We start from the raw sequence: 20,355 nt of genomic DNA on the forward strand, positions 1-20,355 counted from the left end.
CGACCTTCAATCTTGATTGCACTCATTCAGCCTCTCTTCACTTTGGCAAAATACAAGTATCCTTTACTGCTTAGTGAAGTGAAAAGATGTTTGACTGAAAGGCAAGACCAAAAGTTGAGTCTGGAGTTCTTTCATCCTACCCTTAATTTGTAAATTACTACTCATTTAGACCATTAATGTTATCTTTTTAATCTGCAGTAGTTTAAAACTTTTTCACTAATCATCCTCAAATGTCCATCCATCACTATATCATGACTTCATCGGGTGTCCTCAGTACACACTATGGATTTATTCATCAGATCAGTGACTTTCATCACAAGGTGAAATTCTCAGTGGTCCTAGTGTTTGGAGCCAGCCGTAGGATCGCCAGGCAATCTCACTGTGGCACTGAGCAGCCTCCATACAACACCCTGTAATGTCCTGTCAACGTGAGGACCTCAGTATACACCATCAGGCAACGGTAACAACAGAAATGACAACAACTTGTATGTATTTAGTGCCTTTTACGTGAAAAAGTCAGTGAACAGGGACATAAGCAAAATGCACACAGAGCCAAAGAAGAAGAGATTAGGAGGGCTGATCAAAAAGCACCTCGCTACCCACCCGCCCAAAACCCGCCTGGAGTTAAAATGGGCCAAAGTACTAATGATTGAGTACGGATGAGTGAATATTGATGGCTGAGTATTAATGAGAGAGTATTGCCATATTTTCAGTATAACAACACTTAAGTCCACTGAACAGATTTCTTACCATCTGTCATCATCAAGGCATGACAGTAATAAAATGTACTGAGGTGCAGCGCAGTAAAATAAGGTGAAGCTTTATGGTAAATAATTAGCATGAACAAAGTCAGACACAGCATCTATGGAGAGAAGTGACAAGTCAATGTTGCAAGCAGAACCCTTCATCAGAACTGTACCTGACTTGTTGAATGTTTCCAGCATTTTCTGTTTCTGTTTCAGATTTCCAACATCTGGAGTATTTCATTTTTTGTTTGAAAACACTTTCCACCCAACATTTCCCAGGGCTACCCTTTTCTGCTGTTCAGTTTATTGTTGTACTTGAAGTGTGTTGAATAGGTGAGACAGGACAAAAAGGATGTAAGGACCACTTACTGGCTGTTGGTGACCTTGACGTCTCTTGGTGACAGGGGTGCTGGCAGGGGAGGGGCTGGCACTAAGTGCATCCTCAATGTCCAGGTTCAGCTGGTCGAGCTTCCTCATCAACAAAGTCATGGAGTCTGTCCAGTGAAAGACATCTTCATATGGCACTTCCTGTAAGAATCACCAATTGAAGAATCATTACCATCAGTGGCGTTATACCCACACTAGTAAAATATGTGCCAGATGTACGTTCTTTACACTGAAAACAGTAAAGTATTTTCTGGTCTCTTCTGGTTTTACTTTTTCCTCACTATATTCAAATTGGGGAGTGTTTTTTAAAAATTCATTCTTGGGGCAAGGCCAGCATTTATTGTCCATCCCTAGTTGCCCTCGAGAAGGTGGCGGTGAGCCACCTTCTTGAGCTGCTGCAGTCCGTGCGGTGAAGGTACACCCATAGTGTTGTTAGGTAAGAACAATGTTCCCTTTAAGCTGCGTGGCCGGCTGCACAGCAGTCCAGGGATCCTGCGCAGCCGGCTTTTCAATGCAAAAACCGCGAATTCGCGATATTTTGAATTGCCCGCACAGCTGCTTAAAGGGGCCACACGGCACCAAAAAAAATTACAGGGAACATTGGTAGGGAGTTCCAGGATTTTGATCCAGCGACAATGAAGAATGTATAATATGTAATTATATTGAAAACATAGGCTTTAAATAACCACGGGGAGCTGACAGTTTACCTGCAGACAATAATATTTTGGCTGGCCAACTGTAGCATAATTTCACTTGAATAACAGTTTATTGGTAACAAAAATAAATTTTGCTCTGTTACCCCTGGAGCCTCCCAGCGATCTGTCCTTGGCCCCCTCCTCTTCCTGATTTGCATGCTGCCCCTTAAAGACATGGGGTCAGCTGCCACATGTACGCTGATGACACTCAGTCTACCTCTCCACCACTTCTCTTGACCCCTCCACTGCTTCCATGCTGTCAGCCTGCTTGTCTGACATCCAGTCTTGGATGAGCCACAATTTCCTCCAGTTAAATATTGGGTAGACCAAAACCGTCATCTTCAGGCCTCGCCACAAACTCCGTACCCTTGCCACCGATTCCATAACCTTTCCCCAGACACAGTCTCAGGTTGAATCTGATTCTTTGTAACCCCAGCATCCTATTTGACCCTGAGCTGAGCTTCTAACCTCATATCTTCTCCATCATAAAGACTGCCTACTGCCAGTTCATAACATCGCCTGCCTCCATCCCTGCCTCTGCCCATCTGCTGCTGAAACCCTCCTCTATGTCTTTATCATCTCCAGACTTGATTATTCCAATGTTCTCTCAGCCAGCTTCCATCTTCCATGCTCTGTAAACCTCGGCTCATTCAAATCTTTGTTGCCTGCATCCTAACCCGCACCAAGTTCCTCTCCCCAATCACTCCCGTCCTTGCTGACCTACATTGGCTGCCGGTCCTCCAATGTCTCTGTGATGAAATATATGTCTTCATCAGCCCCTGTGTTTTACCTGCATTGTATTGTGTGTACCGCCCTCTTTTCCCCTATTGTGTGTATTGGCTCCGCCCCTGTCTTTTGTCATATAAAGGTCTCAAGAGCTGTATGAGTCATTCTGCCAGACGAATCCGATGTGGAACGACGTGCAATGTTCTTAGTGATTAAAAGCCTTCAGTTGAATCCTTTAACTTCTTGTCCTTGAGTTATTGATGGCACATCAATTTTAATCGCTAAAACACCAAGATGGATCGACTCCTGAAACCAGAGCGCTTGGATCTGGACCCCCATGCCACAGACGCAGCCACACAGTTCGGACACTGGTTCCAATGCTTCGAATTTTTCATCGAAACCTCAGCCACCGCCATAGCAGCCGCGACCGCCACCGGAGACGTGAAACTGGGAATCCTGCGAAACCGGGTGAGTCATCGGGTCTCCCCTCTCATCCGAGATGCCACCAGCTACGAGGATGCCTGCACCATTCTGAAGGCCCACTACGTGCGGCCAATAAACGAGGTGTACGCCAGGCATCTTCTGACTACTCGCACGCAGCGGCATGGTGAGTCACTAGAGGACTTCATGCTAAGCCTAAAAGTACTGGGCAGAGAATGTAACTGTAAGGCCGTGTCTGCCACCATGTACACGGAGGAGCTGATCCGAGACTCCTTTATTGCGGGCCTCAGTTCAAATTACATTCGGCAGAAACTGTTTGAAAAGGAGGGACTGGACTTAAAACAGGCTATGGCATAGCGTGATCGCTGGATATGGCCCAGAGGAACTCTGAATCCTGTTCCTCAGGCCACGTGGCCCACTCCGCCTCGTGCGCGCCGTGGGGGCCGCCATCTTGGAAGCCATCTTCACCTCCCAGGTCTCAGGCCAGCCCAGCACCGTCGGACCCCAGCCTCCACCCAGGAGCCCCACTACTGCCGCGATGCATCGGGGCCCGAAATGCTACTTCTGCGGCCAGGACAAACACTCCAGGCATTTGTGCCCAGCGAAGGGCACCACCTGTTTTAAATGCGGGAAGAAAGGACATTTCAGTAAAGTCTGCAGAGGGAACCCCGCCTCCAACTCCGCCACCGCCGCGTGCGCGCCGTGGGGGCGGCCATCTTGGACGCCATCTTGTCCACCCTCATGGAGTCCACCATCTTGTCCCGACTACACGGACCCCCAGGACCCACTGGTGGCCTCAATCACAGTGGATCAATCCAGGCCGCATCCGTTGTCTAGATCGATGATGGACATAGAGGTAAACGGGAACAAGGTTAAATGCTTGATTGACTGCGGGAGCACCGAAAGCTTTATTCATCCTAGCCTGGTAAAACGACTTTCACTAACGATAGTCCCTACACAGGGCAAAATCGCCATGGCTGATAAGACTCATACCTCAAAAATTACAGGTTTCTGCGTGGTTATGTTGTCGGTAAAAGGCACTGATTACAGAGATTTTAAACTGTTGATAATGCCAGATCTCTGTGTGAGCGTGATCTTGGGTCTGGACTTCCAGTGCCACCACCAAAGTATCACGCTTACCTACGGTGGGTCCCAGCCGCCCCTCACAGTGTGCGGTCTGGCTACCCTGAAGGTCAAGCCGCCCTCCCTGTTCGCCAACCTCGCACCCAACTGTCGACCCATAGCGACCAAGAGTAGGCGGTACAGCTGGGAGGACAGACGGTTCATTGCGTCTGAAGTAGAAAGACTCAAGCGGGAGGGTATCATCGAATGCAGTACCAGCCCGTGGCGCGCCCAGGTAGTAGTAGTTAAGGGTAGCGAAAAGAAGCGGATGGTGATAGATTATAGCCAGACGGTTAATCTATACACCCAGCTAGACGCCTACCCTCTGCCCCGCATAGCGGATATGGTTAACCAAATTGCGCAATACCGGGTGTTTTCCACCATCGACCTAAAATCGGCATACCACCAGCTCCCCATTAGGCCGGAGGACCGTCCATACACCGCCTTTGAGGCGAACGGACGCCTCTACCACTTCCTCAGAGTCCCCTTTGGGGTAACGAATGGGGTCTCGGTCTTCCAGCGGGAGATGGACTGCATGGTCGATGAGAACCAGTTAACAGCCACCTATCCATACCTAGACAACGTCACCATCTGCGGCCATGACCAGCAAGACCACGACTCGAACCTCGCGAGATTTCTGAAAACCGCCCTCAGACTCAATCTCACTTACAACGAGGATAAGTGTGTCTTTAGCACCACGCGCCTCTGTATCCTGGGCTGCGTGGTGGAAAACGGGGAAATCGGTCCGGACCCCGACCGATTGCGCCCCCTACAGAAGCTACCCCTACCAAACACTCCCAAGGCCCTGAAAAGGTGCCTGGGGTTTTTCTCCTATTACGCCCAATGGGTCCCCAATTATTCCGACAAGGCCCGTCCCCTCCTGAAATCAACGTCCTTCCCGCTCACGGCCGAGGCCCACGCCGCCTTCGACAGCATTAAACACGACATTGAGAAGGCCGCGCTGCCGGCAGTGGACGAAAACATCCCTTTCCAGGTTGAAAGCGATGCATCCGACTTCGCTTTAGCAGCCACCCTCAACCAGGATGGGCGGCCCGTAGCCTTTTTCTCAAGAACCCTCCAAGGGCCCGAGATCAGGCACTCCTCGGTAGAGAAGGAGGCCCAGGCCATAGTGGAGGCAGTGCGGCACTGGAGGCACTACCTAGCCGGCAAACGCTTCACCCTGCTTACCGACCAGCGGTCGGTAGCCTTCATGTTTAACAACAAACAGAGGGGGAAGATCAAGAATGACAAAATTCTCAGGTGGCGGATCGAACTCTCCACGTTTGAGTACGACATAATATATAGGCCGGGGGCCCTCAACGAATCCCCCGACGCCCTATCACGAGGGATGTGTGCCAGCATCCAGGGGGACAGGCTACAAGGCCTCCACAATGGCCTCGGCCACCCGGGGGTCACCCGGCTATTTCACTTTATAAAATCCCGTAACCTGCCCTATTCCATCGAGGAGGTCCGGTCTATGACCAGGGACTGCCGCACCTGTGCGGAATGCAAGCCCCGTTTTTACAGGCCCGACCGAGCCCACCGGATCAAAGCTACACGGCCATTCGAGCGCCTGAGCTTAGATTTCAAGGGACCACTCCCCTCCACCGACCGCAATGTGTGTATTGATTTCTTTGTGGGTTCAAAGACAAGACATTTATGAAAGAGAATGTGTTTTAATCTAAAGTCTGTTCAATTCTTTATACAGCTTTACAGGAGACACGATGCTAGTGATCCATCTAGAACGAAACTGAAACTAAAACAAACTGCCTTGCTTGTCTCGGTCACATGACCTCTGCTGGTCAGGCATAAGTAATCAATACCTGCAAACATGCTGTTAAGGCATCATAATCGAACAGGCAAATACCATCTCTATTTGCTGATATCATTACATCTCCTTTTCTTAAAACAAAAGTATTTTACTTTTAACTAACAACATGTTTTCTTTGTATTAATCTGCATTTTAACTGTAACACTTAATGAACTTACATTATCATTATCATGATCAAGGTTTTTTAACCTTGCTTTGTGTGTTCACATGAAATGTGTCAATACACTAGAACTTGAAGAAAGAATAAGATAACATTATTTCCTTCTATAACAATAGTCCTTAAATTTGCTCAATGAGTCTCTCAGGAGGCTTCACGTGTCTTGAGGATTTTCTGATTGATTGTCCTTGAATCTGAGTTGTTGCCTCAGATGATGGTTTCTCAGCTGTGTGATCAGGTTGTTCAACAGTATCAGTCTCTTGACCTGCTGTGGCTGGTCCCATGAGAAGATCTCGACGATTTCTTCTCAGAACAGCACCCTCATCTGTCTGAATGGTGTATGATCTTGGTTGAACTTCACTCAGGACAGTTCCCTTCTGAGTCCATGTGTTTGTTTTGTCTTTGAACCTTACTTGGTCACCAGTGTGGAGTTCAGGTAGGTTTTGTGTTCCTCTGTCATAGTAGTACTTTTGCTTTTCTTTCTGTTGTTCTTTGAACTTCCTCACTTTCTCCCCCTATTTTGTTTTCAGGAGGTTCTCCGGGATGGGTAGGTTTGACCTTAGCATACGTCCCATAAGGAGTTGGGCTGGTGACATACCACACTCGAGCGGCGTTGTGCGGTATACAAGTATGCTCTGGTAGAAGTCAGTTCCACTGTCTTTTGCCTTGTACATCAGTCTTTTCGCTGTCTGGACCGATTTTTCCACTAGACCATTGGACTGTGGAAAGTGAGGACTTGACGTTGTGTGGACAAAGTCCCACTCTTTGGCAAAGTGTCGGAAACTTGCATTGTAAAACTGGGGTCCGTTGTCTGTGAAGACCTCGCTTGCCACGCCATGTCTGGAGAATATGGCTTTCATACATGTTATCACAGCATCTGCAGTGGTGGTGTACAGTCTACAAACCTCTGGATACAGGGAGTAATAGTCTGTGACTCCAAGATAGTCCTTCCCTTGACATACGAATAGGTCAGCGCCTACCTTCTGGTAAGGTCTGTCTGGCGCTGGGTGTGGCTTTAGTGGTTCTACCGGACTGCTTGCTCAATATTTCAGGCATATTGTGCAGTTTGACACCTCATTTGTCACATCTTGGTTGATTCGTGGCCAGTACATCACCTCTCGTGCTCTTTTCTTACACTTTTCGATTCCCAGATGTCCTCCATGGATCTTTTTTAACATCTCTTTTCTCAGACTCTTTGGGATAACTATTTTACTTCCTTTGTAGATGATGTCTTCGACCACTGATAGTTCCGCCCTGCAGTTCCAGTACTCTGCCATGTCAGGTGAGCAGTCTTGCTTCATGTTGGGCCATCCATCCAAGATGCTTTTCCTCAGTCGTCTCATTGTTTCATCTTTGTTTGTCTCAGTCTTTATGAGCTCCATTTTTGCATCTGCTATGGGCAGTGCACTTGTGATCATGTCCACGTAGGCGTTCACTTTTTCATCCATTTTGGTGTTTGCGGGCTCACTTGGGTCAACAGCTCTGGACAACGTGTCTGCTGTATACATCAGCTTACCCGGTGTGTACGCAACATTCAGTGTATAGCGTTGCAGCCTGATCATCATTCTTTGTATTCTAAGCGGACAGCTATTTGGTGGCTTTTGGAACAATGCAATCAAGGGCTTATGGTCAGCCTCTACACTGATTGCTTGTCCTGCCACAAACTGGTGAAATCTTTCACAGGCGTATGTGATGCTGAGCAGCTCCTTTTCTATTTGAGCATATCGCGTCTCCGCGTCTGTCATTGAGCGCGATGCATATGCAATAGGTTGCCAGTAGTCATATTTTTGCAGAAGAACGGCACCGAGCCCACTCTGTGATGCATCTGATGATATCTTGATGGGTCTCGCTGGGTCATAAAACCTCAGAACTGGTTCCTCTGTGAGCAGTTTCTTTAGATCGCTCCATGACTTCTCATGCTCATGATTCCATTCCCATTCTATGTTCTTTTCAGTTAGTCTTCTCAGTGGCGCCATCTTTTCTGAGAGGTTGGATATGAATTTACCCATGTAGTTGATCATTCCATTAAACCTCTGCACGTCCTTTTTGCATTGTGGCTTTGGCATATTCTCAATGGCGGACACCTTTCTGGGATCTGGTCTGATGCCCTCACTGCTAAGGATATCTCCCACGAATGTCAGTTCTGTCACCCCGAGCTGGCATTTCTCTCTATTCAGCTTCAGGTTTGTTTTCCTTGTTGCTTCCAGCACTTTTTTCAGTCTCTCGTCATGCTCAGTTCTCATGGTTCCCCATACTATGATGTCATCCATTGATGTATCAACTCCCTCCAGGTGCTCATAGATCATATGAATTGTTTTGTGATACACTTCAGGAGCTGAGGCAATGCCAAATGGTAACCTTAGGAATCTGTATCTGCCAAATGGACTGTTGAACGTGCACAGTCTTGAACTTGCCTCGTCCAGCTTCATCTGCCAAAATCCTGATGATGCATCTAACTTGCTGAAATACTTTGCATTTGCAAACTGTGCCATGATTTCCTCACGTGTAGGAAGCTTGAAGTGCTCTCTCTTTATTGCTCTGTTTAGATCTCTTGGATCCAGGCAAATTCTGAGCTTTCCATTCTTTTTGTCCACTACGACGAGGGAACTCACCCACTCAGTTGGCTCATCTATCTTCTGAATCACGTTCAGGCTTTCCATCCTGTCCAACTCTGCCTTCAGTTGCTTTTGAAGAGCAAATGGAACTTTTCTGCATGGATGTATGACCGGTGTCATACTTTTATCTACTCTGATCGTGTGTTCTCCTGGAATGCAGCCTAGACCCTTAAATAGGTCTTTGTACTCTTTCATGAGTTCATCATAGACTGTCTCTCCTTCGCTTTCCACAACGAGGACTCTCTTTACCAGGTTCAGTCTCTCACAGGCTTTTAAACCTAGTATGGCTTGCACATCCTTTGGCACCACGATTAATGCTAGCGTGTGCTCTCTGTCCTTGTGTGTTACTTTGACAATGCATCTTCCTTTCACTGGTATATCAGTACCAGAGTATCCTGTCACTTTCACTTTGATTCCATGTATCTTTGGTCTAGGTCTAATTTTCTTAAAATCAGTCTCTGATATCACATTAACTTGTGCTCCAGTATCCAATTTAAATGGAATGTGTATGTCATTCACTTTTAGTGTCAACATCCAGTCTCTTTCTTCTTTTTTGTTTTCAGACACAACATCTACATAGAACTCCTCTATGTCGCTTTCATCTACTGCATGGACCTTGCTTTGTTGCATTTGGTTCTTACAGCAACGGGCATAATGGTTGTTTTTGTTGCAACTATTGCATTTTTTACCATATGCTGGACACTTTTTTGGTGGATGCTATGTACCGCATCGACTACATGACTTTCGATTGTCCCTTTCATTTTCGTTCGCTGGCCACGCCTCTTTTTTCACATTGGCGCTCGTTTTGTTAAACGGTTTGTATCCGTTCTTTCTCACTGCATCCACGTTGCAGCTATTGTCACTGAACAGCTCCTTTGCCTGCGACTTCACAGTCTCTGTAGCCTTACACAGTGCTATGGCTTTTCCCAGGTCTGCATCTTGCTCTCTTAGCAGTCTTTCCCTTAGACCATTATCTGGAATACCACACACCAGTCTGTCTTTTATTAGCAAGTCTGTCAGTCCCCCAAATTCACATGTTTTGCTCCGGTTTCTCAGTTCAGTCACATACTGATCAATAGTCTCACCCGTTTTCTGTACACATGTGAAAAATCTGTGCCTCTCAAACGTCACGTTGCGTTTAGGTATGCAGTAGGCCTCAAACTGTTCCATTATTTTATCTAGCTTCATTTTGTCTCCATCAACAGCGAATGTGAAGTTATTATACACCTCCAGCGCTTCATCACCCACGACATGTAAGAACAGTGACGATTTTCTTTTATTACTTTTCTCGTCAGCTCCGATTGCTGATAAATACAACCCCACACGTTGTTTGAACCTTCTCCAATTTTCAGCCACATTACCTGTCAACTGAAGCTTCGCCGGTGGGTGTAATCCTTCCATTTTTTCACTTCGTTAGCTATTCTCCAATGGTAAGCAACGATGTTCTCTTTTGGCTTGCTAATCTGTGGAGAGCTGATTTAACTTCAGATTTTTTCTCTTCATCTCTTTCAATCACTTCTGACACCATGTATTGATTTCTTTGTGGGTTCAATGATGAGACATTTATGAAAGAGAATGAGTTTTAATCTAAAGTCTGTTCAACTCTTTATACAGCTTTTCAGGAGACACGATGCTAGTGATGCATCTAGAACGAAACTGAAACTAAAACAAACTGCCTTGCTTGTCTCGGTCACATGACCTCTGCTGGTCAGGCATAAGTAATCAATACCTGCAAACATGCTGTTAAGACATCATAATCGAACAGGCAAATACCATCTCTATTTGCTGATATCATTACAATGTGTACTTTCTCAACATTGTGGACGAGTACTCCCACTTCCCATTCGCCTACCCCTGCCCAGACATGACCAGTGCCACGGTCATCAAGTGCCTCGGCAGCCTGTTTTGCACGTTCGGCATGCCGAACTACATCCACACTGACAGGGGGGCGTCGTTCATGAGCGATGAACTGCGCCAATACCTGCTGTCGAAGGGGATAGCCACGAGTCGGACCACTAGTTATAACCCCCGGGGTAATGGGCAAGTGGAGAGGGAAAACGCGATGGTGTGGAAGGCGGTCACCTTAGCACTAAGGTCTAAAGGCCTCCCTACCTCCCGCTGGCAAGAGGTCCTCCCAGACGTACTCCACTCGATAAGGTTGCTACTGTGTACTGCTACTAACGCCACTCCTCACGAGAAGATGTTTGTTTTTCCCCGCAAATCAACCTCGGGAGTGTCCTTACCTTCGTGGCTCTCCACCCCAGGGACAGTCCTATTACGGAAGCATGTGAGGGGCCACAAAACGGATCCCCTCGTGGAGGCAGTACACCTACTCCACGCAAACCCACAGTACGCGTACATCAAGCACGCCGACGGGCGTGAGGACACTGTGTCCATAAAGGACCTCGCCTCGGCAGGAAGCGACGACGACCCATCCTCACCACCCCGAAAAGAACCTCCACCATCCCCAGAGGTATCCTCACCACCCCCAGAAGTACCTGCAACACCCCCAGCACATGGGTATGCCCAGGAGGGCACCACGGACTCCCGGTCGGAACCCGAGGTACTGTTGCGACGTTCAGGAAGGACTATCACACCCCCGGACAGACTAAATCTGTAGAAGGGGTGAATGTGATGAAATATATGTCTTCATCAGCCCCTGTGTTTTACCTGCATTGTATTGTGTGTACCGCCCCCTTTTCCCCTATTGTGTGTATTGGCTCCGCCCCTGTCTTTTGTCATATAAAAGTCTCAAGAGCTGTATGAGTCATTCTGCCAGACGAATCCGATGTGGAACGACGTGCAATGTTCTTAGTGATTAAAAGCCTTCAGTTGAATCCTTTAACTTCTTGTCCTTGAGTTATTGATGGCACATCAGTCTCATATTTAACATTTTCATCCTGATGTTTAAATCCCTTCATGGCCTCGTCCCTCTCTATCTCTGTAACCTCCTCCAGTGCTACAAACTCCCCAGAACTCTCTGTTCCTCGGACTCTGGTTTCTTGTGCATCTCTTCCTCCTATCACCTCATCATTGGTGGATGTTACTTCAGCCTCCTGGGCCCCCGCTCTGAAATTCCTTCTCTAATTCCTTCCAGCTTTCTACCTCCCAATCCACTTTTCAGAACCCCCCTTAAAATCCACCTCCTTGACCTAGCTTTTGGTCAGCCCTCATAACGGCAGGTAGATAATTGGTTGGTGAGTTTTACAGCTTTGTTTCCTCTCTAAGTTAGGGTAGTGGGTTAAATTAAGAGCTGGGAGAATAATGACTGCTATTACTTTAATAAATTAATAACTTAAATTAGTTTAATAACTTAAACTAGATTAATTAAAATGAAATAAAATAATTGATTGAATAAAAAGTTTAAATAATTAAATAAATAAAATAAGGTTAGATTGAGATGGCAGGCTCGAGGGGCTGAATGGCCTACTCCTGTTCCTATAATCCTCCTTCTTTGACTAGTGTGGATTTTGTCTGATTATGCCTCTGTGATCCATCTTGGGATACATTAAAGGTGCTATATAAGTACAAGTTGTTGCAGTTGTTGTTATGGTCTTTCAGTGGTGGGCACACATATATAACTGATGGCCAGCAATGAGATATGATAAATATTTTGAAGAGTTACAATGACAGTGTACATGGATTTTCAAAAGGTGTTTGATAAGATCCTGCAGAGGAGACTTGTTGATAAAACAAAGGCACGCATTATTAAAGGGTATGTGCCAGCATGTATAGGAAGTTAGTTAAAGGACAGAAAACTGAGAGTAATCATTAATGAATGTTTTTGAGACTGGACGGATTGTAAACAGCAGTGTTCCCAGGGGTCAGTGTTGGGACCATTGCTCTTCTTATATCATGGGGGCACAATGTCAAAATTTGCAGATGACACAAAATTAGGGAATATCGTTAACTGTGAAGAGGACTTTAAGCAACTTCAGGAGGACAAAAGCAGGCTAGTGAATTGGACAGATAGATGTGAGATGAAATTTAATACAGAGAAATGTGAGATGATGCGTTTCGGGAGGAAGAATGAGAGGAAATATACCCTAAATGATAAAACTTTAAAAGGTGTACGTAAAGACTTAAGGGTTCAGATACATAAAGCTTTAAAAATGGGAGGACAAATTGATAAAGCTGTAAAAATAAAGTATATACGAACGTAGGTTTTAGAAATAGGGAAAGCATACGGAATCCTAGGTTTTATAGAGACACAGATCACAAAAGTAAAGTTATAATGCTAAACCTATACAAATCATCGATTAGGCTCAATTTAGAATATTGTGCACAATTTTGGACACCTTATTTTAGGAAGGGTGCAAAGACCATGGAAAAAGTACTGAAGTGATTCACTAAGATTATACCAGAGATAAGATTCTCTGGTTATGAGGAAATACTGGAGAAATCTGTAGCTCTCCCAGATCTGGCAGCACTGGTTTGTAACTTTGTATTTGTTTTTTGGAAGTGTATCTCTGTGTCTTCCTACCTGTCTCTCTGCCCACCCCTGCCTATTTGTGTCTCTGTCTCTTTGTCTGTCTCATAGGTCTCAGTAATTAGTATTTTCAACAATCTGAAAACACAGGTGTTAATTAGAGGCTTTAAAAAGTCAATTCATTTTTTTTAAAGACTCCAAATTAGTATGCTTTCTGAAGCTTACAGAGTACAATCCAAGCACCTATGAAAGCTACTATATGAGTGCAATCAATAGTCTTGTCACATCTCTCTCTCACACACACTCTCCCTGTTTAAAAAAAATACTATATTGGGGAAAAATTGGGTTGCTTTGCGCCTCCTGTTAGCGCCCTCTTGGGCGCAAAGCAACTAGTGCCCGGGCGCGGTGCTGCCCATGCCTCCCACGAAATTCAGTGGGAGGTTAGTGGCAGCACTAACCGGTAGCACTGCGCGGCGCTGCACCGCCAGCAATGATGTCATCACCATGCGCAGTGCCCCACTCGCGCCCCAGCCACGATCTTTGGGAGCGCCTCCTGACTTACCGCCAGACGCTATGTCCGACGGGGTCAGGGGAGCCTTGCTGCGGCCGGGGAGGCGCTATTTAAAGGGGAGGTGCTATTTAAAGGCGAGGTGCGGGGCGGCCATTTTTGTTGCTGGCCGCCTGCCAGCATCTGCTTGCGTCCCCGGCCTCCTGAATGGCCTCCCCTGCAGAATGCCGGCTGCGCTCCAAAAGCCCAGCACTTCCCTTGAGTGCCGGGCTCTTTTGCTGGCTCTCCCGATCCCTGGGGACCCAGCTGGGCCCTGGGTTGCGCTGCGCAAGGCCCCTCCCCTTTAAGAAGGGGCGGAGGCCTGCAATACCGCGGCACATAGCACCGCGATATTGACTTGCAGTGCCCCAAGAGGGATGCGGGGCGCTTTCAGTAGCACCCCACTTCCCTTTTGGGGTGCAACCATTCAATTTCCGGCGCAAGGGCGCTAATTTTTCTGGGGCGTGAAGTTAGCGCCCCAAATGGGGTGTTACTCAATTTTTAGCCTTATAAATTTTAACTAAATATAGCTTCTGAAATGTGTCCTTTAGCTTTACTGCAAATAATTTTGATAAACAACCAAATAGATTTTGTTAGCCATTTAGAGATAAGCATTATCTCATTGGCTAGCTTAAATGCTACTGAAGCACTCTGGAATTTGTGTACACTGCATATATCAAACTTCAAGGCTTGCCTTTAAATAATTGAGTCACTTGCCTGAGAAAAACAATCAAGTCCAAGCACAGTCTTTTGGGAGAGGCTGAGGGTTTCAAATAAAAACTTTAATGGCCACATTAAAAGGCACAAAAACAATTTAATTAATATTCAAATGTTATTGTGGAATTTGTAATTTAAAAACATTCCTTGTAACTTAAGCACCTTGGGATGTTTTACTACTTTTTTTTATTTGTTCATGGGATGTGGGCATCACTGGCAAGGCCAGCGTTTATTGCCCATTCCTAATTCCCTTGAGAAGGTGGTGGTGAGCCGCCTTCCTGAACCGCTGCAGTCCGTGTGGCGAAAGTACTCCCACAGTGCTGTTAGGGAGGGAGTTCCAGGATTTTGACCCAGCAACGGTAAAGGAACGGCAATATATTTCCAAGTCAGGATGGTGTGTGACTTGGAGGGAAACTTTGGAGATGATGGTGTTCCCATGCACCTGCTGCCCTTGTCCTTCTAGGCGGCAGAGATCACAGTTTTGGGAGGTGTTGTCGCAGAAGCCTTGATGAGTTGATGCAGTGCATCTTGTAGATGGTACACACTGCAGCCACAGTGCGCCGGTGGTGGAGGGAGTGAATGTTTAAGATAGTGGATGGGGTGCCAATCAAGTGGGCTGCTTTGTCCTGGATGGTGTCGAGCTTCCTGAGTGTTGTTGGAGCTGCACTCATCCAGGCAAGTGGAGAGTATTCCATCACACTCCTGATTTGTGCCTTGTAGATGCTGGAAAGGCTTTGGGGAGTCCGGTGGTGAGTCACTCGCCACAGAATACCTAGCCTTTGATCTGTTCTTGTAGCCACATTATTCATGTAGCTGGTCCAGTTAAGTTTCTGGTCAATGGTGTCCCCCAGGATGTTGATGGTGGGGGATTCAGCGATGGTAATGCCATTGAATGTCCAGGGGTGGGAGTTAGACTTTCTCTTGTTGGAGATAGTCATTGCCTAGCACTTGTGTGGCGCGAATGTTACTTGCCACTTATCAGGCCAAGCCTGAATGTCGTCCAGGGTCTTGCTGCATGCGGGCATGGACTGTTTCATTATATGAGGAATTGCAAATTGAACTGAACACTGTGCAATCATCAGCAAACATCCCCACTTCTGACTTTATGATGGAGGGAAGGTCATTGATGAAGCAGCTCAAGATAGTTGGGCCTAGGACACTGCCCTGAGGAACAACTGCAATGATGTCCTGGGGCTGAGATGATTGGCCTCCAACAACCAAAACTATCTTTCTTTGTGATTCCCATTGACTTCAATTTTACTAGGGCTCCTTGATGTCACACTCGATCAAATGCTGCCTTGATGTCAAGGGCAGTCACTCTCACCTCACTTCTGGAATTCAGCTCTTTTGTCCATGTTTGGGCCAATGCTGTAATGAGGTCTGGAGCTGAGTGGTCCTGGCGGAACCCAAACCTAGCATCGGTGAGCAAGTTATTGGTGAGTAAGTGCCATTTGATAGCACTGTTGATGACACCTTCCATCACTTTGCTGATGATTGAGAATGAACTGGTGGGTAATTGGCCAGATTGGATTTGTCCTGCTTTTAGTGGACAGGACATACCTGGGCAATTTTCCACATTGTCGGGTATATGCCAGTGTTGTAGCAGTACTGGAACAGCTTGGCTAAAGGCGCGGCTAGTTCTGGAGCCCAAGTCTTCAGCACATCAGCCGGGATGTTGTTGAGGCCCATAGCCTTTGCTGTATCCAGTGCACACAGTCATTTCTTGCTATCATGGAAACAATAGAAAAATAGGAGCAGGAGTAGGCCATTCGGCGCTTCGAGCCTGCTCCGCCATTCAATATAATCATGGCTGATCCTCTATCTCAAAACCATGTTCCCGCTCTCTCCCTATACCCCTTGATGCATTTTGTGTCTAGGAATCTATCTATCGCCTTCTTAAATATATTCAGTGACTTGGCCTCCACAGCCTTCTGTGGTAGAGAATTCCACAGGTTCACCATCCTCTGATTGAAGAAATTTCTCCTCATCTCAGTCAAAAATACCCTACCCCGTATCCTGAGACTGTGACCCCTCGTTCTAGACCCCCCAGCCGGGGAAAGATCCTCCCTGCATCCAGTCTGTCTAGCCCTGTCAGAATTTTATACGTTTCAATGAGATCCCCTCTCATTCTTCTAAACTCTAGTGAATACAGGCCTAGTCAACCCAATCTTTCCTCATACAACAGTCCTACTATCCCAGGAATCAGTCTGGTGAACCTTCGCTGCACTCCCTCTATGGCAAGTATATCCTTTCTTAGGTAAGGAGACCAAAACTGCACACAGTACTCCAGGTGTGATCTCACCAAGGCCCTGTACAACTGTAGTAAGACATCCTTGCTCCTGTATTCAACTCCTCTTGCAATGAAGGCCAACATACCATTTGCCTTCTTAACTGCTTGCTGCACCTGCATGTTTGCTTTCAGTGACTGGTGTACAAGGACACCCAGGTCCCTTTGTACATCAACATTTCCCAATCGATCACCATTTAACCACCTGACAAAGGAGCAGCGCTCCGAAAGCTTGTGATTCCAAATAAAGTTGTTGGACTATAACCTGGTGTTGTGTGACTTCTTACATTTGTCCACCCCAGTCCAACACCGGCATCTCCACATCATTTAAATAATACTCTACCTTTCTGTTTTTCCTACCGAAGTGGATAACTTCACATTTATCCACGTTATACTGCATCTGCCATGTATTTGCCCACTCACTCAATTTGTCTAAATCGCCTTGAAGCCTCTTTGCATCCTCCTCACAACCCACAATCCCACCTAGTTTTGTGTTGTCAGCAAACTTGGAAATATTACATTTGATTCTCTCATCCAAATCATTGATATATATTGTGAATAGCTGGGGCCCAAGCACTGATCCCTGCGGTACCCCACTAGTCACCGCCTGCCACCCCAAAAAAGACCCATTTATTCCTACTCTGTTTCCTGTCTGTTAATCAATTTTCAATCCATGCCAGTATATTACCCCCAATCCCATGTGCTTTAATTTTGCACACTAACCTCTGATGTGGGACTTTATCAAAGGTCTTCTGAAAATCCAAATACACCACATCCACTGGTTCTCCCATATCTATTCTACTAGTTATATCCTCAAAAAACTCCAGAAGGTTTGTCAAACACGATTTCCCTTTCATAAATCCATGCTGACTTTATCTAATCCCGTTGATATTTTCTAAGTGTCCTGTTATTACATCCTTTGTAATAGACTCTAGCATTTTCCTTACTACTGGGGTTACATTTGCCACCCTCCAAACTGCAGGAACTGTTCCATAATCTATAGAATTTTGGAAGATGACAACCAATGCATCCACTATTTTCATGGCTATCTCTTTTGGTACTCTGGGATGCAGATTATCAGGCCCTGGGGATTTATCAGCTTTCAGTCCCATTAATTTCAGAGCTACCATGGCAAATGCTGTGACAGGAGCTATACAGTCTTTAGGTTCCAATCTACAGCAGTCTGTGTTGTCTGGATCCACCATGTTGGGGAATTAGCAGAATGACCTGCTGCCAGCATTTTCTGCTTTTATTTCAGGATTATGGAAATTGTACAGGCTCTCATCAGCACTCTTTAATTGTGTAACAGCCTTGTTGCACACTCTCGGTTAGCTGTAGCTGTAAACGCAAATACAAAATTCTGTCAAGCAGAACACCAAAATAGTAAACAGAGCAGATAAGAGAAGTAAAGGTAGGGGAACATCTAGGCAATAGTGACCATAATATAATGCATTTTAATTTGTAATTGAGAAGGACATAAGTATGACGAAAACCAGTTTAATAGATTGGAGAAAAGCTGATTTTGAGGGGCTGAGAATAGAACTTGGGAAAATAAAAGGGGCAACAATGAACAGCAATGGGAAACATTTAAAACGGTGTTCAACAGAGTGCAGGAACAATATATTCCGCTAAAAGGAAAGAACAAACTAAACATTAATGAGTCTCCATGGATGAATAAAGCCATAAGGGAACAATTGAGGGTAAAGAAAGAGGCATACATTAAGTACATGGACAGTAGGGGAGTGCACAATAAGGGCGAATACGAAGAGATTAGGAGAGAAGTAAAAAAAAACAATTAGAAAGGCAAAGAGGAACTATGAAATTAAATTATCAAGGAACATAGAACAAAATATTTTACAGGCACATCAATAAAAAAGGAAGGTTGGGATAGACAGGATAATACCATAAGTAACGATAAAGAGATGGCAAAAATATTAAATAATTATTTTGCTTCAGTATTTACCAGGGAGATAGAACAGACGGACATGACATTGGATGATGAGATCAGTAATGAGATAAGGGCATGTAAAATAAAAATAGGGGATATTATTAAATAAACTAATCAAACTCAAAAGAGGATAAACTCCTGGTCCTGATGGATTGCATCCATGGATTTTAAAAGAATCTAGGGAAGAGACAGCAGAGGCATTATTACACATATTTAATAATTCATTAGAAAAAGATGTAATGCCAGAGGACTGGCGGATAGTTAACATAATATCGATATTTAAGAAGGGGGATAGAACATGTCCAGGGAATTATAGACCAGTCAGCTTAACATCGGTGGTAGGAAAAATAATGGAATCCCTACTAAAGGAGAAAATAGAAGAACATCTAGAAATCAAAAATATAATAAGGAATAGTCAGCATGGATTTCAAAAGGGAAAGTCTTGCTTGACCAACCTCATTGAATTTTTTAAAGAGGTAAGAGAGAGTAGACAATGGTAATGCAATAGATGTAATTTATCTAGATTTTCAAAAAGCCTTCGATAAGATACCCCATAATAGACTGATGAACAAGGTCAGAGAATGCAGAGTCAGGGGACAAGTAGCAGCATGGATTGCTAGCTGGCTTCAAGACAGAAAGCAGAGAGTGGGAGTAAAGGGTAGCTATTCACAGTGGCAGAAGGTGGGTAGTGGTGTTCCACAAGGATCAGTGCTGGGACCACTGTTGTTCACAATTTATATTAATGATTTAGACTTTGGAATCAAAAACACAATTTCTAAATTTGCAGATGACACCAAATTGGGGGGGATAGTCAATACTGAGGAGGACTGCAGCAAATTACAGGAGGACATTAATAAACTTGCAGAATGGGCATATAATTGGCAAATGAAGTTCAACACAGATATATATGAGGTATTACATTTTGGTAGGAAGAATAAGGAGGTCATTTATTACTTGGAGGGTGCGAGTCTAGGTGGGGTAGAGGAACAAAGGGATCTCGGAGTACAAATCACTAAAAGTTACGACACAGGTTAGCAAGGCCATAAGCAAACCAAGCACTAGGGTTCATTTCTAGAGGGATAGAATTGAAAAGTAGTGAAGTTATGCTAAACCTGTATCGAACCTTGGTTAGACCACACTTGGAGTACTGCGTACAGTTCTGGTCGCCATATTATGAAAAGGATATAGAGGCACTGGAGAGGGTGCTGAGAAGATTTACAAGGATGATACCATAAATGCAAGGGTATACATATCAGGAAAGGATGAACAGGCTGGGTCTCTTTTCTCTTGAAAAAAGGCTGAGGGGTGACCTAATAGAGGTCTTTAAAATTATGAAAGGTTTTGATAGAGTGGATACAGAGAGAATGTTTCCAATTGTGGGGAAGAGCATAACTAGAGGCCATCAATATAAGATAGTCACCAAGAAATCCAATAGGGAATTCAGAAGAAACCTCTTTACCCAAAGAGTGGTGAGAATGTGGAACTCGCTACCACAGGGAGTGGTTGAAGTAAATAGTATAGATGCATTTAAGGGGAGGCTAGATAAGCAAATGAGGGAGAAGGAAATAGAGGGTTATGCTGATAGAGTTAGAGATGAGGAAAGACGGGAGGAGGCTTGACTGGAGCATAAACGCTAGCATGGACTGGTTGGGCCGAATGGCCTGTTTCTGTGCCCAATATATCCTATGTAATCCTATGTAATGATTA

At 45.3% G+C, this 20,355-nt stretch overlaps 1 protein-coding gene across 1 annotated transcript in view; it reads right to left on the reverse strand.

Moving 5' to 3' along the window:
- Positions 1-20,355, reverse strand: part of stard13b (StAR related lipid transfer domain containing 13b) — a 730,982-nt gene that overhangs the window by 476,593 nt on the left and 234,034 nt on the right. The window contains exon 3 of the mRNA XM_085999342.1: positions 1,116-1,274. Coding sequence (XP_085855468.1) covers positions 1,116-1,274 — 159 coding nt within the window. The remainder of the gene's footprint in view (positions 1-1,115; positions 1,275-20,355) is intronic.

Source organism: Somniosus microcephalus, chromosome 10 (genome assembly GCF_052327205.1).
Source record: "Somniosus microcephalus isolate GS21.2 chromosome 10, FLI_Smic_1.0, whole genome shotgun sequence".
Lineage (NCBI taxonomy): Eukaryota > Metazoa > Chordata > Chondrichthyes > Squaliformes > Somniosidae > Somniosus > Somniosus microcephalus.